The 20419-nt window shown below is 48.0% G+C and overlaps 1 protein-coding gene across 2 annotated transcripts in view; it reads left to right on the top strand.

The window, feature by feature from the left end:
- The window catches only part of COL6A2 (collagen type VI alpha 2 chain), a 132479-nt gene that overhangs the window by 39199 nt on the left and 72861 nt on the right, over window positions 1–20419 (top strand). For both annotated transcript variants that reach the window (XM_029606734.1, XM_029606735.1), the window contains exons 8-13: window positions 8714–8740; window positions 9564–9590; window positions 9732–9776; window positions 12727–12780; window positions 14109–14171; window positions 15293–15355. In XM_029606734.1, the coding sequence (XP_029462594.1) occupies window positions 8714–8740; window positions 9564–9590; window positions 9732–9776; window positions 12727–12780; window positions 14109–14171; window positions 15293–15355 (279 nt within the window). The remainder of the gene's footprint in view (window positions 1–8713; window positions 8741–9563; window positions 9591–9731; window positions 9777–12726; window positions 12781–14108; window positions 14172–15292; window positions 15356–20419) is intronic.

Genomic DNA, 20419 nt, shown 5'->3' with positions numbered 1-20419 from the left:
CTTTATGTCCCGGTCCATCTGAGGCCACCAATAGTATCACTTAAGTAAAGCGAGGGTTCAGGTCCTGCCTGGGTGGCCCGCTACTCGACAATCATAGGACCACTCCAGCACGCGTTGTCGAAGCTTAGCGAGAACCACTGTTTTTCTGGCAGGAACGGTGTGGGAGGCAGCCAACAGAATCTGTGCATGATCAATCACATATCCAGGAGGGTCCAGGTTCTCCTCAGGGTTGAAGGATCATGAAAGGGCATCTCCTCTGATGTTCTTCGTGGCCGGTTTGTACTTTACCACGAAGTCGAAATGGAAGAAAAATAGGGACCAGCAAGCCTGACGGGCATTTAATTGCTGGGCGTGACGAAGACACTCTAAGTTTTTATGGTCTGTGTAGACTATAATAGTGTGTTGTGCCACTTCTAGCCATTGGCACCATTCCTCAAAGGCCAGCTTTATGGCCAGAAGTTCTTTATCCTCGATACCTTAATTCCTTTCTGCGGGGGAGAATTTCTGTGAGAAGTAGGAGCAGGGATGGAGGGTCCCTTTAGGAGAGAGTTGGGCGAGGAATGCCCCAACTGCGATAGTGTTGCATTCGTGGCTGCTCTACGCCCTCGCTCCACCCTGTCTACCTCTGTGGCGACTCCCTCCGGGCCTGATGGACGGCTTGCTGCTGCGGCATCACCATGCCGCTTCTCCCCGGCGTCCCCGGACCGGCTCGACGCTGCAGATCCGCCATGTTCCTGATGACGTAGGGCGCACGCGTGCGCTCTGAAGTATGTACCAGCAAGGGCGCGAACCTCTGGGGCGTCCCCCTGTATTGACGTCATCTGCTTCCAACATAAAAGGTCTTCACTTACGTTTACGATTTGAGTTAGCAAGGACATGGACTCGGACATAAGCAAGGACAAGTATACGGACTCGCTAAGAATTCGTCCAAGCTACTCTGCCTCCTCGGACTTACCAGAAGTACCCGCTCCTCGGGGGCCTCGCTCTCTTTTCTCTATTTCAGATTGCAGATAGGAACCGGTACTCGCTCCTCGAGGGCCCATGTTCCTGAATACTCTGAAGATTCTCTACTGCCTAGAAGCTATCGCAGATACAGACATTCGTGAGTTACCACTGCTCTCTCAGAGCTTTCCCTGGAACCAGGTACTCGCTCCTCGAGGGCCTAACTCTTTCCAGCTACTGAGCCTCCTTAAGAATCTATGTGAGATTGTCATCTACTACTGGCTATGAATACAGCATACTCTGTTTACTCACTATCTATAGTCTCTCTACAGCTCAGCAACCCTGGGATCGCAGTTCCAGTATCTGAGGGACTTCAGCCCTGCCGGGCATATCAGCTCACTACTGCCACCTCTGGCAGTTCTACTAACCTGTCTAATAAAAGAACTATCTGTGTCTGTCTCCATACCCAAGCCTAGCCAGTGGTCCCTCTCAGGATATCCTCCTGGGGGCATCGGCCCAAGGATTCACCTATTTACATTCCTTTCCAGCTGAGTACCCTCTCTAGCACTCCGCTGGTACAGATTGCCAACTCAGCAGTCTACATTATAACAAGATTGCTAGTTCCACCTACGGAGCATATCAGATTGCTAAACTCCTCCTTCCACGGGAGCCAGTCCCTAACTGATTGCTAACGCTGCACGGTGACTCATAACCGATTGCTGACTCCTTCCCCAACAGGAGTATCCAGCAGCAGATTTACAACAGATTGCTCACTCCTCCCACTTCAGGAGCTGAGCATAACAGATCGCTAACTCCCATCTGCTTGCTCCTCCCATCAGCATAGCAGATTCTAACAGATAGCGGAAGTGTCGACCTCCACAATGAACAGATGGGTGGGATCTGGGTGGCGAAGACATGGCTTCTGTAAGAAGGCCTACTTCAGTCTGAGGAATGCCGAGATTGCCTCCTCTGGCCACTCCTTGGGATTAGCCCCTTTCTTGGTAAGGGCCGTGAGAGAGGTGAACAATTGAGAAAAGTTGGGAATAAAATGTCTAGAAATTGGCAAAGCCAAGAAAATGCTGTAAGGATCGAAGTCCAGAGGGCTAGGGCTAGGGCCAGTCCTGGATGCAGGAACTGGAGCAGGAACACGGAGAAGCAGGAACTGGAGCAGGAATGCGGATAAGCAACTTGTAGACTCAGGAGAGTGCGACCTGTTGCTGAGGCAATATTAGAGCAGCAGGGCTGCCTTAAATAGGCCCTCCCTGCTGACGTGGGCATCCGGGACCGCGGGATGTTTTCCCGCCACGGCCCCTTTAAGTGGTGAGGGGAGCCGTGCGAGCGCATCTAGGGAGGGCTAAGGTTGGCGGCGTGGCAGTGGCAGCAGTGCCGGCTCTCCGCCGCATGGATAGGATACGGCAGTGGCGACTTCGGGGCATAGGAGGTCAGGCCAGGCCAGTTCAGAAGGTAAGTGTGGCTGGCTGTGTGGTGCCACGGCCAGCCATCACAACAGCATGACATCCGAGGTTGAGGCTAATGCACACAGATGACCCTGAAGGGATGTTGTCTTCTGCTTGACAAGATGGAAAAACTCTTTGGATCAGAGAAGGCAGAGCCATCGGCATCAAAGGACTTTGGAGCCATACCAATGGACTATGCCATCAACAATGGCTAGACCTTCGGTTCCATCGGTACTGTCGGCAGATAGAGGTGACAGAGAGTGACCACCATCGAGCTCCTCCAGGCCAAGGATGTAGGGTTCCTTGTCATTGGCCTCAGCACTGGGGAAGGAATGTGCCGAGCATCGAGGGAAGCTGAAGAAGCATCAGAATCAGTCCCCTGTTGTTGCACAATGCCAGGCATGGGGATACACCAGCTCATGCTGTGATGCCCCCAAAGCGACCCTGTGGCAAGCAGTGCTAGATCTCCATTCGTGCCGGGGGTCCACAATGGTCTCCACTGGTCCTGATGCCAGTCACCAATCCACCTCGTGGGTCCAAAGAGGATCTGGACACCCCTCCTTTCTCCCAGTCGGTGTTGGCATCGGCAATGTTCGAGGAGCTTGAACAGCAAGTGAGCAGAAGTTACTTTTGGGTGGACGGGCAATGTAGGGCACTGGAGCAGGTACTATTCATCTTGGAATCACTACTGGAGGAGCTCAATGCACATTGGTATGTTACCAACCCAGCAGGTGTCAGTTCCTGGGCTGGTGTTGGTACCTTTTGGGGCACTACAACCTCCCCCTACTGATACAGTGGTCATTGCTGATTCTTCTGAGGAAGAATCTCTGCCCAGGCCAGCTGAGATGCCGAAGCCTATAGTCCAAACCCCCCCCCCCCATCCAGCTCTGATGGTGCCTGCACCTCTGGACAGAGGCCAAGAACTAGGGTCCCATCCCCTGTTGCTTTCAGTGAGGATGAGGGTCCCTATGAGCCCTGGGGGGATGACACCATGGAGTCCTCTTCTAAGGGCTCTGAGAGTCACCCCTCAGACCCTTCTCCTCTAGAAGTTTGAAGGAAGTTTCCACTTGAGGACTTTTCCTTCACAGGGTTTGTGAGGGTGATGGCAGAAGCCATTCCATTTCAGTTACCGATGGAGGAGGATGCCATGCACAAAATGCTTCAGATCCTTCAGTTCATGGAGCCTCCTAAGGAAATCGTGGCAGTCCTGGTACATGATATCCTTAACGAGCTGCTGCTGAGAATATGGAAATACCCCCTCACAGTGCTTCCCATAAACAAGAAGGTTGACGGGGTTTACCTCGTCCAGAAGTCTACCAGATTCGATAAGCAACAGTTGCCCCAATCTGCGTTCAAGAAAACCAAGAGTTCTTGGACCCATTCCTCATCATCCCTAGGGAAGGACTACAGAGTGATGGATGCTCTTGGGGGAAAGGTGTTTCAGGGAGCCATGTCCATTGCCTGCATAACTTCCTATCAGCTCTATATGAGCCAGTATTCATGGAACATCTGGAAGCAGGTGCAGGAGATGGCTGAGCAACTGCCTCAGCAGCAGCAGGACACCCTCATATCACTGGTGAATAAGGGCCTGGAGTGTAGAAAACATGAAGTCCAAGCAACCTACAATGTTTTTGAGATGGCATCAAGGGTCTCTGCAATGGGAATCAGCAGTCGCAGAATAACATGACTTTGGGCCTCGGATCTCCGACTGGAGATATAGGAACGACTTGCTGACGTGCTGTGTACTGGGGAGAATCTCTTCTAAGATAGGGTGAGGGATGCAGTGGCCCAGCTTCGGGATCACAATGAAACCCTCCATCAACTCTCCACCAGCACTCCAGACCCATCTTACTCATCTAGGAGTTGGCGAGATTGGGGCAGAGGAAGTATTTCTTTCTCCACAGGAAGTACCATACTCTGCCCCCTTGCTCCTGTCAACAGCATCAGGGCTCCCACATCCGTCCCAGGCAGCAGAGAACTCCCAAGCCTCAGCCAACACCTTAGTTAGCTCCAGGGATGGGTTTGTGACTGGGTTGTAGGGAATGTAGGCAAGTTGCCCATACCCAGGATGATGGATCTGTTGGACTGGAGCTGGCTGAGGATCTTCATGAACCAGTGGCCTAGAATAACCTCGGTCCAGTGGGTTCTTCCCATTGTCCGCCAAGGGTACCAATTGAATCTATTGGGTGTCCTGTAAATTGCCCTCTGAGCCCGATTTGGGGGCTGGTAGCACATCAGGAGGTATTTCTAACAGAGCTCTCCTTCCTCTTAGTGGCCAGAGCAGTTGAGCCTGTTCCACCAAGGCAAAGAGGGTATGGATTTTACTCCAAGTACTTCCTGATTCCAAAGAAAATAGGACTACATCCCATCCTAGACCTAAGGGCCTTGAAAAAATTTGTCAAAAAATAAAAGTTCAAGATGGTTTCCCTGGGCACCTTGATCCCCCTTTTGCAAAAAATGGACTGGCTAAGTTCCTTCAATCTAAAAGACGCATACACTCACATCGAGATCTTCCCCAGTCACTGGAAGTATCTGATTTGTGGTGGGACAACAGCACGTCCAGTATCGGGTGTTGCCATTCGGGATAGTGTCTGCCCCATTAGCCTCCACAAAATGCCCGGCCTTTGGTGGTGGCACAAATCTTCAGGCTGGGGGTGCATGTTTTCCCTTATCTGGACGACTGGCTGATCAAGAACATAACTCAGATAGGGGCTGTCAGGTCCATGCGCTTGACTATTCGGGTGTTGGAGTTGCTAGGGTTCGTTATCAACAACCCGAAGTCCCATCTCAGCTCATCACCTCAATTGGACTTCATAGGAGTCCTGCTAGACATGACTAAGGCCAAGGTCTTCCTGCCTCGATAAGGGCCATCATTTTGATGACCATCGGGACAGATATTCAGCAGAGCCAGTAGGTGTCAGTCTGGTACATGTTGATGCTGTTGGGCCATATGGCCACAATTGTCCATGTCTCGCTCTTGGTATGCTTATACATGTTCAGAGACCAAAGGACCCATCGGATATAGTGGAGGCAGGTCATGCAGAACCTCAATGATTGCATCCGAATCAATTCTCCCCTCCGGGACTCTTTGTTCTAGTGGCGGGTACTTTCAAATCTGGAACGTGGGTTCTATTTTCGAAGACTTCCTCCCCAAATTGTCCTAACCATGGATGCATCCCCCTGGGCTGGGAAGCTCATCTAAATGGGCTCAGCAGCTAGGGTCTCTGGTTTGCTCACGAAAGTTGTCAAATCAACTTTCTGGAGTGCCGGGTGATCAGGTATTTGCTATGGGCTTTCAGAGATCGGCTGTCCAACAAAGTTGTCCTGATCCAAACCAACAACCAATTGGCAATGTGAAATGTCAATAAGCAGGGAGGCACAGGATCATATATCCTGTATCAGGAAGCAGTCCAAATCTAGTCATCGGCCCTGTTCCATGGGATAATGCTCAGGGCCATGTACTTGGCCTGGATGGAGAACATGTTAGTGGACAGACTAAGTCGTGCCTTCAGACCTCACAAGTGATCCCTGGACCAGGGGGTTGTGAATGAGATATTCTACCTCTAGGGGAGCCCGGACATGAATCTCTTTGCATCCCCTTGCAGAAAGGTGCCTCGGTTCTGCCCCCTATACAGGTCAGACAGCAAACCATCCTTGGGCATTCTCGCCCATCACTGGGGAAAGGGTCTTCTGTACACATATCCTCTGATTCACTTAGTGGCAAAGACTCTCTTGAAGCTTCACGAGGACAAGGGGGTCTATGAGCCTCATAGCCCCTTATTAGCCAAGACAGGTCTGGTTTCCACTCATATGAGAGTTGTATAACCGGAGACTGATCAGTCTGGGGATTTCCCCAGATCTCATCATGCAAGATCGAAGCAGGTTGTGACATCCCAATCTCCAAGCCCTGTTGGTCACAGCCTGGATATTGAGAAGTTAATCCTGCAACCACTTGATGTCTCAGACGTGTCTTGGATCCTGGTGGCTTCTAGAAAGCCTTCCACTAGAAAATCCTATGGACTGGAGGAGGTTTTCTGTGTGGTGTGAGCAGAAGGCCTTAGTTTCGTTCTCCTGCCTCTCAGAAAAACTGCTTGACTATCTTCTACACCTTTTGGAGGCTGGCTTGAAAAACAACTCTGTTAGAGTTTATCTGAGTGCAATTGGCGCATACCACCACTCTTTATGTGGGGCTTGCTTCAATTGAAGCTTCCCCTAAGGCCTTCCGCTGTGTCTTGGGACCTCAACATGGTGTTAGCTCAGCTGATGAAAGTTCCTTTTGAGCCATTGCACACCTGTGATGTGAAGTACCTGACTTGGAAGGTCATATTTTTGGTGGCAGTCACTTCAGTGCACAGGGTCAGTGAGCTCCAGGCCTTAGTGACTTAACTATCTTACACTAAGTTTTATCATGACAGGGTGGTCTTGCCAATGCATCCTAAGTTCTTGCCTAAGATGGTGATGGACTTTCATCTTAACTAGTCAATCGTCCTGCCAACATTCTTTCCCAGGCCCCATTCACACCAAGGTGAATGAGCCCTGCACAGTTTGGACTACAAGCAAGCTTTAGCCTTCTGTCTGGAGTGGACAGAAACCCATAGACAGTCCACCCAACCTTTTGTTTCTTGTGATAGAAATAGATTGGGCATTGCATTTGCCAAACAGACACTATCAAATTGGCTAGCAGATTGCATCTCCTTCTGTTATGCCCAGGTGGGACTGCATCTTAGAGGTCATGTCAAGGCTCATTCTGTCCAAGCATTGGTAACCCACTTGCGAGCAGTTCCCGTGGAGGAGCTATGCAAGGCTGAAACATGAAGTTCTGTCCACACATTCATAGGCTGTCCACACATTGATAGGCTGACGTGACAGTAGGTTTGGCCAGTCTGTCCTTCAGAATCTGTTTGAGATATAGAACCCAACTCTCTCCTGTGTAGAGATCTTTGTTTGGTTTCAGACTGTCTCCTCCTCTGTTACCAACAGCACCATTGTTTTTGTGCCCATTGGCACCTGGTTTGGGTGTCTGTTGCTCCCCTTTTATGATGGGGAGCAGCCTATAGCTAGGGTTTCACCCATGTGTGAGGACTAACATCCTGCTTGTCTTCGGAGAAAGCAGAGTTGCTTACCTGTAACAGGTATTCTCAGGTACAAGAGCTCATTTGTCCAGTGTGGGAACACTGACCATGAATAAAGTACATGCAGAGGACAAATCTCCTTATACAGCACTCAAAAACAAGCCTGGTCCCAACTCATCAAGAGTCCTTAGGACAGGTGTGGGAAGTCCTGCCTGACTTAGGTGGTAGCTTGTAGAATTTTTTCTTTATAAATATTAATAAGCTGTTTGGAGATATTTTTCCTCTGGTTGAACTTCTTTTTCACATGGATAAACAGATACAAAGGCACAAACCAGTGCTATTAGCCTTCATCCTAATTTTGTTTTCAAAGGCTGCAAACCAATTTTATTTTCAGGATTTCAACAATCAATACGCATAAGGTCTGTCAGCATGCACTGTCTCCATTGTATGGAAATAGACCTCATGAACATGCATTGTTTATATCCTGAAAGCAAGATTGATTAATGCCCTTGAGAGATCTTGAGAAATACATTTGGATACAATGGAGTCTTCCATCTGCCTCCCCCTTTCCCCCAGCATACCCCTCTGTCCCACATTCCTCTCTGTCTCCCCCTGCTGCCCAATCTTGTGCTCCCCACAGCATAATCCCCCCCCCCCCCACAACCTGCATTCTTCCTGCTTCTCCCTTCCCTCACCAGCTTGCATCTCCCTCAGGCATTACCAGATAGCAGAACAGAAGAGAAACACAACAGGGAACAGATCCTGCAAAAGGTGTATTACTGCACACACACACTCGATACATTTGATCTTAGCCAAAAGGCCGAGAAGTGCTGCAGAAACACCATCACAGAGAAACAGAGAGCAGCAAAGCTATCAGAGCTGCTGCTACCACACAGATTTGAACAGAGTTAGTAAAGAACAGAGGCCTCCTTCAGAGAACAAGACAAAGCACGGACACTGTTTGAGAGCAGTTTAGACTATGAAGGAGCGGTTCATATTGCACAGATACTGCTGGAAAGCCGTACAGGGCACTATTACAGGGCAGCAGAGAGACTGCCAGAGCAGCACAGAACATAGGTACTGTTGGAAAGCGAGGAAGACACTATCAGAAAGCAGCAGAGCGAGAGAGAGAGAGAAAGTAGCTTCCAGCCTGAGAGCAATTTCCATAAACATGCAGAGGGAGGGTGTTCAGTATTATGGAAATCTACAGCACTGTTGTAACATTATTTTCTTCTTTCCAAGGGTGTTCCTGGAATGAAAGGTGAAAAGGTAAGCAACATCCAATCCTTCCCTTCAAATAATAACAAAGGGGCCGATGCAATAAATTCGCGTAGAAAGCGGGCGCTGACCAGTCAGCGCCCGCTCTCATAACATGCCCAAGGCGCCCCCCAAGGGGATCGCCATGCAATATATAAATTAGGGGGGTCGCGTTAGCAAGGAGGCGCTAGGGTCGCTTGCTGTTTTCGTGATTCGGCCGTCCGCCGGCAAGGAAAACAGACGCCGAGTTCATCGTTTGTCCTGACCGGCGACGGCAGTCACGAAAATCGACGCCGGGTTTATCTGAGTCAGTTTTCGTGACTCGGCATCCAGGAAGCGAATGCTTGTCAGTCGAGCGCCGTTTCCTGAAACCGACTGTCAATTTTTTTATTTAACTTTTTTTGTTTCTTTAATTTTTCTTCCTACTTAATTTCACAACGATATTAAGTAGGAGGCAGTACAGAAAAACAGCTTTTTCTGCTTTTCTGTACTTGTTTTAGATGCTCCTGGCAGGCATTAATAGATGACAGTTAAATGTGCGTCTGAGATGCACATTTTTCTTTTTGCATCGGGTGTGAATGCCTAATAGCGCTCATCACATGCATTTGCATGTGATGAGCGCTATTAGATTCACTCCGCGTTGGACACGCATTGAATATGTGCTAACCCCCTTATTGCATTGGGGGATTGATTAGCGCCTATTCTACCCGCGTCCGACTGCAGGTTAACAGTGCACTCGCCTGAGAGCACTGTATTGCATCGGCCCCTAAGTGTTATAAATAAGTGTATAAGAGCTGACTAACATGATGCATTTTTTTTTCCTTGCACTCTACAGGGTGATTATGGCGGAGATGGAAAGAAGGTAAGGATTTATCATCATTTCCTACTTCACTTCTGTATGATATGCTATGTATCCCATTAACAATACTTATTTTTTTATCCCATTAGCAGTGTTTCTTGTCTTAAGTTCCTAATGGTACTGTTTCTCTTCTCTCTGGCACAGGGCTCCTTTGGTTTGGCAGGCAGAAATGGAACCGACGGACAGAAGGTAAATTTATATAAAATCTTTCCTGGGTTTGTTATTGTAGTGAGAATGAAACAGAAAATACAGTATGCTGATTGGTTGGTCCTCTGACAGCATTCAAAAGGAATGACACCATTGAACAGAAGATTAGCAGAGTTGTTGTTTCTGATGAGGTATACATTTTTAAGAGTCAGTGCATGGGATTATTCTGTCTGCTCATGATTCAACAAATGTGAAAGGACCTCCATTTAAGCTCTGTGCACTGAGCTCTAATGTTGGGAATAGTGCATTAGTGAGACAGAGGCTCTCTAGCTCTAAGTTGATCCCAATCTCTCAGCTGCATGTGCCCAATGAACTGGGCTCATAAACTAGGAATGGCAAGTTAGAGCAAAGTTCCCTGCTTTTGAGATGTGCAAACTGTACCAGGCTTTAATACTGGGAATGATACGTTAGGAAGACAGAAACTGTGCATCAGAATATGAGAATGAAAATAGTATGCTAGAGAAAAAGAAGATTCCCGCCTCTGAGCTGCGTGCGCATGCATCAGTCACTTACACTGGGAATGGTGTGCTAGAGAGAGAGTCTCTCCTCCCTTTAAATGTGTAGACACGCTACATTGATATCAAAACAGGCTAGGAGTTTTCTTTTACTGAGTGTACTGGAGACAATACATGTCCAATCAGAGGTGGAGGTATGGGGGGGAGGGGAAGAAAGAGCAGCTTCACCGGGGCTCTGCAGTGAAGAGGGCCCAGTCGACAACGCCAGCTCATATGTAAGGCCCTTAAGCAGGAGAGAAAAGGAGGCAGGAAGAGCAACATGATCAGTCACCCTCCCCTGCTTTTTCCTCTCGTGTATTCTCAGTCTGCAATGCGAAGAGAGAGGAAAGCCTGCCGATTGGTTCTTGTGAACAGAATGAACCAATCAGCTGTGGGAGGAGAGAGAGGCGGAGCCTCTTGCTAGGCAGGGCTTCTTCCCACTATTGGCACAGGGTAGAGCACTGTGTTTAGGAAAGAGAGGGACCTGGAGAAGAGTTGAGAATACAGAAAGAAGGGAGTGCGCTGGGGAGGGAGGGACAAAAACGGGGAGAAGGGCAAAAGCATGAGGTGGAGAAGGGTGAGAGCACTGGGTGAAGGAAGAGAGGTAAAAGTATATGGAAGGGGGAAAGAGGGGTGACTGCACTAACCAGCACATGTGGGATGAGAGTTCTGAGTGGAGGGAGAGTACGAAGTGAGAATATTATATGTGAGATGAGATCACTCAGTTGGCATGGAGGAGTGTGAGGTGAAAGCACTGGATAGGGGTGTATAGGGGGGTGAGAGCACTGAATGTGGGGGAGCATGGGCAATGGGCAGTGAAGATAGAAAGGAGACCCAAGATCAAGAGGAAGGAGTCTGGGGTGAGAGCATCAGATTGGGGGGTGGGGGTAATGAATGAGAGCACTATGTAGGGGGAAAGAGAGGGGCATGCTAGCAGTGGGCGGAGATGGGATTAGAACTATGAGTGGAGTGGGGGGCAAAGAAGGATAAGAGTACTGGGAAGGGGCATGTGGAGTAAGAGTACTGGCCAGGGGTGCACCTGGGGTGAGTGCATTGGATGGGGAGGAATGTGGAAAATGACCACAGAGAAGGGGGAGGAGTATGGGGTGGGAGCACTAGTGTGGGATGAGAGCACTGAGCAGGGAGGAGTGTGGAGATCACTGGGCAACGGGGGAGGGAGGGTGGAGCGAGAACATGGGGGAATTGTTGGTTGAGAACCCTGGATAAAGGGCGAGAGTGGGGGTGAGAACATTGAATGGGGGGAGAGATGGTTGAGAGAACTAGACAGGACAGCAAAGGCTTTTCTATTTATTCATAGGAATGTGCCTTTGAATGATCCAAGTTTGAAATTTGTTCCAGGTGAGCCAATTTCCAGTTTGGTTTGGATAATCCAAACCAAATGGGCACAGTTCTTCGAAAAATATGAATCCTTTTGGGCTCATTTGATTTGGTCCCATTATGGAGAAAGGAAAGCTAGACAGAGCAGAGCCAGATGGAGATAAGACAAAGAATGAGCAGCCAGCTGCATGGATAGACTTCATCAATTTTGTTTTTAATGTAAAAGTGAAACTAAGAGCACCTTGAGCAGCCAGTGACTATTTTGTTCTGTAGCACTGTTGCTAGCATCAGGATGGACTATATCATGCACTTCTTTTGTACAGCAGGCAGGCAGTATGTGTGTAAGAACATACCGAGAGAGAGAAAGAGAGAGACTGATTTTCTAGGTGTATGCAGAGAAACCACCAGTGACTGTGACTTGCTTTCTCAGGGACGCTGTGACTCTTTACTAATTCTTCTGTGTGTGTGTGAGACAGACTCTTGTATTTTGCTAGCAAGCATCAGCGGTTCCCTGTGTTCTGTTTGTAACAAAAGTGATTTCTGTTTGGCTGCACTAGGGTCACAGGGTGTACATTGATTGTAGGATTAAAAGGCCCGGTCCTTACTCTATGCCTTGGGATATTGATGCCACTGTGTGCCTGCTGCCATAATCCTCTCTCTGTGTCATGGGGCAGTGAATTGACACCTCTGTGCTTGTTGCCATTCCCCTCATTCTATGCTTTTTGGGTGTTGATGACATTGTTGGTTCTCTTTGCTCCTCTTTTGGTACCCTGGGGCATTCATTCCACTGGGCAAGGTTGGCAAGGAGAGCTCTCCTTGCCAACCAGAATACGTATAAATGTACACTGCCGAAGTTGAAGAATTCCGCTGTAAAATTACGTCCCTCCCGATGCAGCCGCGTGTGGCGAAACACAGGTCCGTGTCGGGGGACCCTGTTTAAATATTGTGTCTCTGTGAAGTAATGGAGTTGCCGCCATTAAAAGTTTAAAATATTTCAACATTAAAGTTGCCATTGGGACTCATTAAAAAATCACTGCAATTCCTTTCTTTGTTTAATTGTTATGGAGATTCACCATTTCTTGCTCCTTTTTTTCTTTTAGGGAAAGCGAGGCCGAATTGGACCTCCTGGGTGCAAGGGAGACCCTGGAACAAAGGTAAAAAAATCCCACATCAAGGCTTTAGCTCATGCTGCACACAAGATAATACCCCCCAAGTCCTGTTACTTCTACCAGCATGTATTACATACGTCTCATCTATCCTTTTCCATCTTCCAATCCATGTTACACATAAAACAGTGTCGAATGTCACATGTGCTAATTCATTGTACACATAGCACAGTTACCTCTATCTATTATATGTTCCATCTTGTCCTACCTACAAGTCAGAGGCCCGTGCCATATCTCCTTCTATATGTTCCATTCCATCTTGTACTCAGATCAGTCCCTATATCCTGCTACATGTTTCATATCATGATATACACAGAATAGTGCCCCATGCCCTGCAATGCATTCTGCAGTCAGTGAAAGCTGGTACTATGTCTGCCAGTGTGCTCTCTCTCTAGATAGATTCTGGTGATATCTGGGGAGTTTATAAACTCATTCTGCACTCTTGGCACAGATCAGCGACCCCATTCTTTCTTTCCTACGCGAATACCTCATCTTCTAAGAGAGAGAGAGCGCAATGTCTACCCACAAATCTCTTCCCTTTCCTTTAAATCCATCCACACACAAATACAAACATCCGTCTGTAGAGTACTCTCCTCAGCCACATATTTATTTATTTAAAAATGTTTCTATACCGTCGTTTAGTAATATACCATCACAACGGTTTACATTCTGGCACGAAATAGGTTGATTAGGTTTCTAAGTTATCCATGGTGTGCCAATATTTTACGGTTACATAGTTCAGTAATATACTCTAAATGAGTGATGGGTTGGGGTTACCATTTATATGATTTTGGGATAATCATATATGTGTATACTGTTTCAATTTTAATATTTAATAATGGGTAACAAATAATAAAATTGTCAATTTTCTGTTTGTTGGTGACTTTCAGCTGTATGTATTGTTAGTCATTACTCTCATTGTGAAATGCTTTTTTGGAAAGCCAGGTTTTTAGGCCTTTTTTGAAAAGTTTTAATTCTTTCATTAATCTCAGTTCAAGTGGTAATGTGTTCCATAATAATGGTCCTGCTAAAGATAGAGCTCTCTCTCACCTGGGTCAACTTTGCCATTCTGACTGAGGGTATGGTTAGCAGTGCTTTATTGGCTGACCTGTAATTTGACCTGTAAAGTCTCAGTGCTCATAAACAATAACATCAATGAATCCATTTTTTTTTTTGATTCAGCAACTTTTTCACGGGCTTAAAACAGGCCCAAATACCGGAATTATTGCAGCACTTCCGAGCCCTCGTCCCCCTCCCTTCCAGAATTTAAACTGACTTGCATTAAATCTGTCTTTTCCTTCTCACCTTCTTCCTAGGGCCCTGAGGGTTATCCTGGTGAAGCAGGGGAAAGAGGATTAGATGGAGACCGAGGTATAAAGGTAATGCAGAGCTTCCTATAAATAATAGGAGGGAAAGGGGGTGCTTAGCATCGAGGACCCCAAGTTTCAGATGCTGCTTGTATCACTGACACTCAGTCTGCGGCCTTGGAGCAACTCATCGTGTTCCCTTTTACCTGAATTACCCAGCTTACACTGTAGACTACTTTGGGAAGGAACTTGTACCTGCACCATTTGTTGGATAGCTCCCTGTAATTTCAAAATAAATTACACGAGGCGGGCAATTTTGAAACTGCCTGTGGTGCTTGAAGGCCTGCAGGGAAAACTGGAGTTTGCATTTGAAAAACGCAGGCTGACAGAGGAACGCGTGCACTTTTGTACAGGTGCAGCGCCCACGCATGAAAGTGCACACGGAGATTGCAGAATGAAATCCCTGCGTGCACTTTCCCCTCCTCTGACCCAACCCTGCCTGCTTTTTACGGTGGCCAAAAATAAGAGGGGCTGTGGGGAAAAGGGTGATGGTGACTGCCTTGCCACTAGCACTCTTAACGCCTCCGAAGTGCACTGCCCCCCCCCCCAAATCCTGGCAACATCCACGGTAGGGAAATCTTCCCATCGGAGCTCAGGTCTCGCAGAGCCTGAACAGTGTTATGTTGTGAGGGGACCGCAGGCCTTGTACTGGGACTCAGACTCACTACAATGAATCTTAAGTAAATCTGAGGCACTGCAGTGGTTACTGTGATCAGATATTCCCAGGCAGGCAACACACTAATACATGCAGCGTACGAACACACAGCAAGCACAGCAGCTGGAGTGGGCTCAGAAGATGTTTAAAATCATGCAGGATGATCAGAATGAAAGATGAACACCTTTTATTTAAAAAAAAAAAAAAAAGTATAAAACAAATCAATGACAGAAAGAAAGGAAAGCCATGAGTATGACCAAAGAAAGAAAGAAAATATGAGAAGTAGGCTAATGGATATCTGGAGGACTCAAGCTAGTGATGGGCTTTAAAATACATTTCTTCCTAATGAATGAGCTGGGAGATACTGACAGTGAGAGAAATCTATACGAATCCTTACTCCTCCCCCAGTGTGCCTGTTGTGCCCACATAACAAATTGTACATGGAAATATCCTGAATATACCATCGATTGTCTTTCAGGGAGATCCTGGCCGTCCAGGACGAAGTGGGCCCTTAGGACCTCCTGGAGAAAAGGGGAGCAAGGTAACGTACTCAGACCTTCAGTCATCAAAAAAACGTTACTTCCAGACTGAATGACTTCTGTACAGGCTTAGAAAATATAGGGGCAAATCTTTAAACGTACGCGAGGGCGCAGATTTGTTCGCGCAACCCGGCGCGAACAAATCTGCGCCCGATTTTATAACATGCGCGTGCTGCCGCGCGCGCATGTTATAAGATCCAGGGTCGGCGCGCGCAGGGGGGGTGCACAATTGTGCAACCTGCGTGCGCCGAGCCGAGCAGCCTGCCTCCGTTCCTTCAGAGGCTACTCCTTGGAGGGAACTTTTTTTTGGTCCCCCCCCCCACCTTTCCCTCCCTTCCCCTATCTAACCCACCCCCCAGCCCTAACTAACTTCCCCTCCACCTCAGGAGTAACTTGCGCGAGCTGCCGGCTCCCTGCCCCAGCGCAGGCTGCTGTGCCGGAGCGCTCGGCCCCACCCCCAGACCGCCATCTCGCCTCCGGCCCCGCCTCCGGCCCCGCCCCCGGACCGCCGCCACTCCCCTGGCCACGCCCCTGGCCAGCCCCTTATTCGAAGCCCCGGGACATGCGCGTGCCGCCGAGCCTATGCAAGATAGGCTCGGCGCACGCAGGGGGAGCTTGGGGCAGATTTTCGGGGGTTATGCGCATATCTTACGCGCGTACCCCTTTGAAAGTCTGCCCCATATTGCGTTTACCATGTAAGTCCAACTGAATATGCAAACAAGCTGTAGATGATACCTTTTTATTTGATTAATTCAATACATTTGTTCCTACTATTCAAGCGCTATACTTCCTTCATTAGGTGTTTGAAGAAAAAGTGCAATTATAATGGGTTTAAAAGGAACATAATTAGTTTGGGATAAAGCTGTCTACATATGCCATTATAATTCACTAAAGGGATGGGAAGAGGGAGGGTTAATACAGTTGACATAGACAGTAACGTTTTACAGTTCTAAGGGTGCTATTTCTCATAATGGGTGAGAAAGCCAATGCCCTTCAGTCCTTTTGAGTTTGTTTTAAAGTATTTATCATCTTAATTTCAAATGTTTTGCATTCTTGTGTACTTCTAAAATTCTTTTTAGGTCCCCTGATTATGAGCATATTAAAGGCGTGATCTTCCCTTTAGAAATGATCACCTACTGAGTTGTCGTTCCATTCTTCTTTAAATTATTTTGTGCTATATCTGTGAAAACTGATTTGCATGCTTAATTTTTGGCTTGTTTTACTGATATAGCATCTGCCTTCATATTTTGTTTCACTGAATCATGTATACCTCATTCATTCTCTGTATATTGAATGTCTTTCCCATGTGAGCAGCTGTAGAGCCCTGTGATATTTGCTGGCACAGCTTGTAGGCTAGAATACTCCTGCTTTTCCCATATTACACCTTTGGATTTGTAATTGCATTGTTTTTCTAAGAGAAGCATACATTTGTCTACAGATGAGGTGGGGGTAAAACCAAAACTGATTCAGTAAATCCAAGCTGATATGGAGTAAGCTGGTAACCTTAGTCATAAATCATGTGAAAAATGTTTTTGTTTTGCAAGATAATTGTTGAAAAAAGTACAGAATATTTTCATTTTACAGTCTGAGTCCTAATTAAGATCTGGTATCTCTAGACCTCTTTGTCCGCCCTCTGTATAAAGACGTGAGAGGTTACTGTTGTAGCAATATCTTACTTGGAATGGTTGAGTGCTAGCCATCAAAGGTTGATTACCACATTTTTCCTATTAAGAATGGTTTTGTCTTACTAAATTTTCCTGGCTTCGGAACTACACTGGGACCTGGATTGTCTTAGATCCATCTTCCTCAAGGGGTTATGCTCTCAAAACAAGGATGAGCTGGCAGCCCGCGAACTACCTTCATCACTGGATTCTCTTATTGATCTTGCTGGGTGGATTGACCGACGTCTCCAGGAATGTTCGCAAGAAATACAAGCTTCGAGGAAGTCTGCTATGAGCTCTCTCCACGTTCTGCCCTACCCTTCTCCTAGGGCAAACTCAGCTCCCCAAGCCAAAACCGAAGAGGAGCCCATGCAAATGGGTTAGGGTAGGCTCACGCCCGAAGAATGACGCCAATGCCAGTTATCCGGCTTCTGCCTATATTGTGGACATGCTCTGGCTGTCTGCCCCATGCGTCCGGGAAATCCTGGGCCTAGGTTCGGCAGGAGGACTGCTCCTAGGCCTGACTTCTCCATCTCCTCCATTAACACTTCCCATCTCGATCAGGATGAATGATCAAGAGTTCCATACCCTGGCTCTTGTAGATTCAGGAGCCGGGGTCAACTTTATCATGAAACAGCTGACGGAACATCTTCAGATACCCCCCATCTGCATCCCGGAGCTCCTGCTCCTTTCATCCATCCACAGGAAACCCTTGCCTGGACGGTCACCTACACTACAGCTCCACTCCATTTCCATACTGGTTCCTTGCATGTGGAGTCCATCATTTTCCATGTTCTGGATAAAGCCATACATCCAGTTGTCCTAGGCTTGCCGTAGCTACAACAGCATACCCCCCAGTTTGACTGGGCTACCTTGCAGCTCTCCCGCTGGGGATCCTCCTGCCATTCCAACTGTTTGGAGGCTGTCTCACCCCAGCCTTGTCTCAGTACCTCACTCCTTCCTCCGGACCTTCCACCTCAGTATTAAGCCTTTGCAGATGTATTCTCTATGAAGGCAGCAGACACTCCGATTGCGCTATCAACTTCCTATCCAACACCGAGCCCCCCCGGGAGAACCCCCAGGGCAGAATTTACCTGCTTTCGCTCACTGAAACCCAGGCCATGTCGGAGTACATCCACGAGAACCTGGCCAAAGGGCTCATCTGACTCTCCAAGACTCCCGCCGGAGCTGGTTTTTTCTTTGTGGGAAAAAAGGATGGGATGCTCCGTCCTTGCATCGACTACCGGGGCTTGAATGAGATTACTCAGAAGGACCGTTATCCTCTACCCCTCATCGCGGAACTTTTTGACAAGCTCCAAGGGGCCAAAATATTTTCCAAACTAGATCTCAGGGGAGCCAATAATCTGGTTCGCATTCGTGAGGGTGATGAGTGGAAGACAGCTTTTTAATACTAGGGACAGCCACTACGAATACCTTGATATGCCATTCGGCCTTTGTAACACCCCAACTGTCTTCCAGAATTTAATGAATGAGGTCTTCAGGGACATGTTATACCAATGTGTCAAGGTGTATCTCAACAACATCTTAATCTTTTCTAAGGATCTGCAAAGTCATCGCTGTGATGTCTCCTGCGTTCTCCAATGTTTCAGAGAGAACTAGCTGTCCACTAAAATAGAGAAATGCTCCTTTCAGCAGGAGACCGTCCCTTTTCTTGGGTACATCGTGTCAAGCCAAGGCTTCAGAATGGATCCAGAGAAGCTGAGAAGCATTCGAGATGGCTTCAGCCCACGGGCCTCAGATCCCTACAGAGATTTCTTGGCTTCGCCAATTATTACCGGTTCTTCATCCATCACTACTCCTCCTTGGCAGCACCCCTTACTGTCTTGATCCGCAAAGGGGCCAATCCATCTCAGTGGCCACCGGAGGCCGTTACTGCCTTTTAGGACCTCAAGGCCACCTTTCTCCGTGAGCCCTGTCTCCGACATCCCGATCCCAGACGCCCATTCATCGTGGAAGTCGACGCCTCCGCCGAGGGAGTTGGGGGCGGTCTTAAGCCAGTACTCTGCTAATCACACCTTACATCCGTGCTCTTTTTTTCTCCAAGAGCTTTTCTCCAGCTGAGCATAATTATGCCATAGGAGACAAGGAGCTTCTGGTGATCAAACTAGCCTTTGAGGAGTGGCGTCCCTGGCTTGAGGGAGTTCAGCACCAAATCACGGACTATACTGACCATTTAAACCGCGAGTATCTACACTGAGCCCAATGCCTGAACCATCGTCAGGCTCGCTGGTCTCTTTTTTTTACCCTATTTAATTTTCTGCTGCGCTACCGACCTGCCAATAAAAACTGCTGGGCTGATGCCTTCTCGAGTTCATTTGATCCCGAAGATGTTCTGGACCCACCACGGCACATCATCAACCATGCTAAAGTTCTGCTGGCAGCTACGTACCCAGTTCCACCTGGGAAGATGGTGGTTTCGCGCCATCTATGCCGGAGGGTTCTTCGCTGGGCCCACGATTCCCTCATCGCTGGGCACCCCGGGCAGTCTAGGACCCTGGCCACCCTCCAACATTTTTATTGGTGGCCAATCATGAGGAAGTACGCCCATGTCTATGTAGAGTCATGTCCTACATGCGCTCATCACAAAACCCCAGTGAGACTCCCTTAGGGCTAATTGCAACCCCTGCCTATTCCTAGCGAGCTGTGGACCCACATAGCGACAGATTTCATTGTCGACCTTCCACCGTCTGCTGGTAACAATATCATCTGGGTCATTGTAGACCGTTTCTCTAAAATGGCCCACTTTGTTGCTCTGCTCGGCCTCACATCAGCTCCTCAACTGGCCCAGCTCTTTATATGCCACATGTTCCGGCTCCATGGACTCCCTAAGCACATTCTATCTGACCACGGAGTTCAGTTCACTGCTCGTTTCTGGAGGTCTCTTTGTAAAAAATTCAACATATCATTGGATTTCACCTCTGCATATCACCCTCAAGCTAATGGGCAGACAGAGAGAACAAACAGGACACTCAAGCAATTCCTTTGGGCTTATGTGAATCTCCGGCAAAATGACTGGGCAGACCTGCTTCCTTCGGCAGAATTTGCCTTAAATTCACACCCATCTTCAGCCACCGGCTCCTCACCCTTTCAGATAGTCTACAGACGTCAGCAACTTCCTCCACTGCCTCTACTCTTGTCTGTTTCTTCACCAGCGGCTCAATAGACCATTCAGGAACTACATCAGCTCTGGAACAGTATGAAGTAATTACTACTTAAAGCAGCCTAAAGAGCCAAGAAGTTTTTCGATGACCATTGTTGAGCGAGTCCTCAGTTCATACCAGGCGACAAGGTCTGGCTCAGCACTAGGTATATCCATCCCAAGCTCCCGTTAACACACTTCGCACCTCGGTACATTGGCCCCTTCCTGGTGCTCCGCCATTTTGG

Source organism: Rhinatrema bivittatum, chromosome 6 (assembly GCF_901001135.1).
Source record: "Rhinatrema bivittatum chromosome 6, aRhiBiv1.1, whole genome shotgun sequence".
Lineage (NCBI taxonomy): Eukaryota > Metazoa > Chordata > Amphibia > Gymnophiona > Rhinatrematidae > Rhinatrema > Rhinatrema bivittatum.
This window is presented reverse-complemented; position numbering and strand designations above follow the sequence as displayed.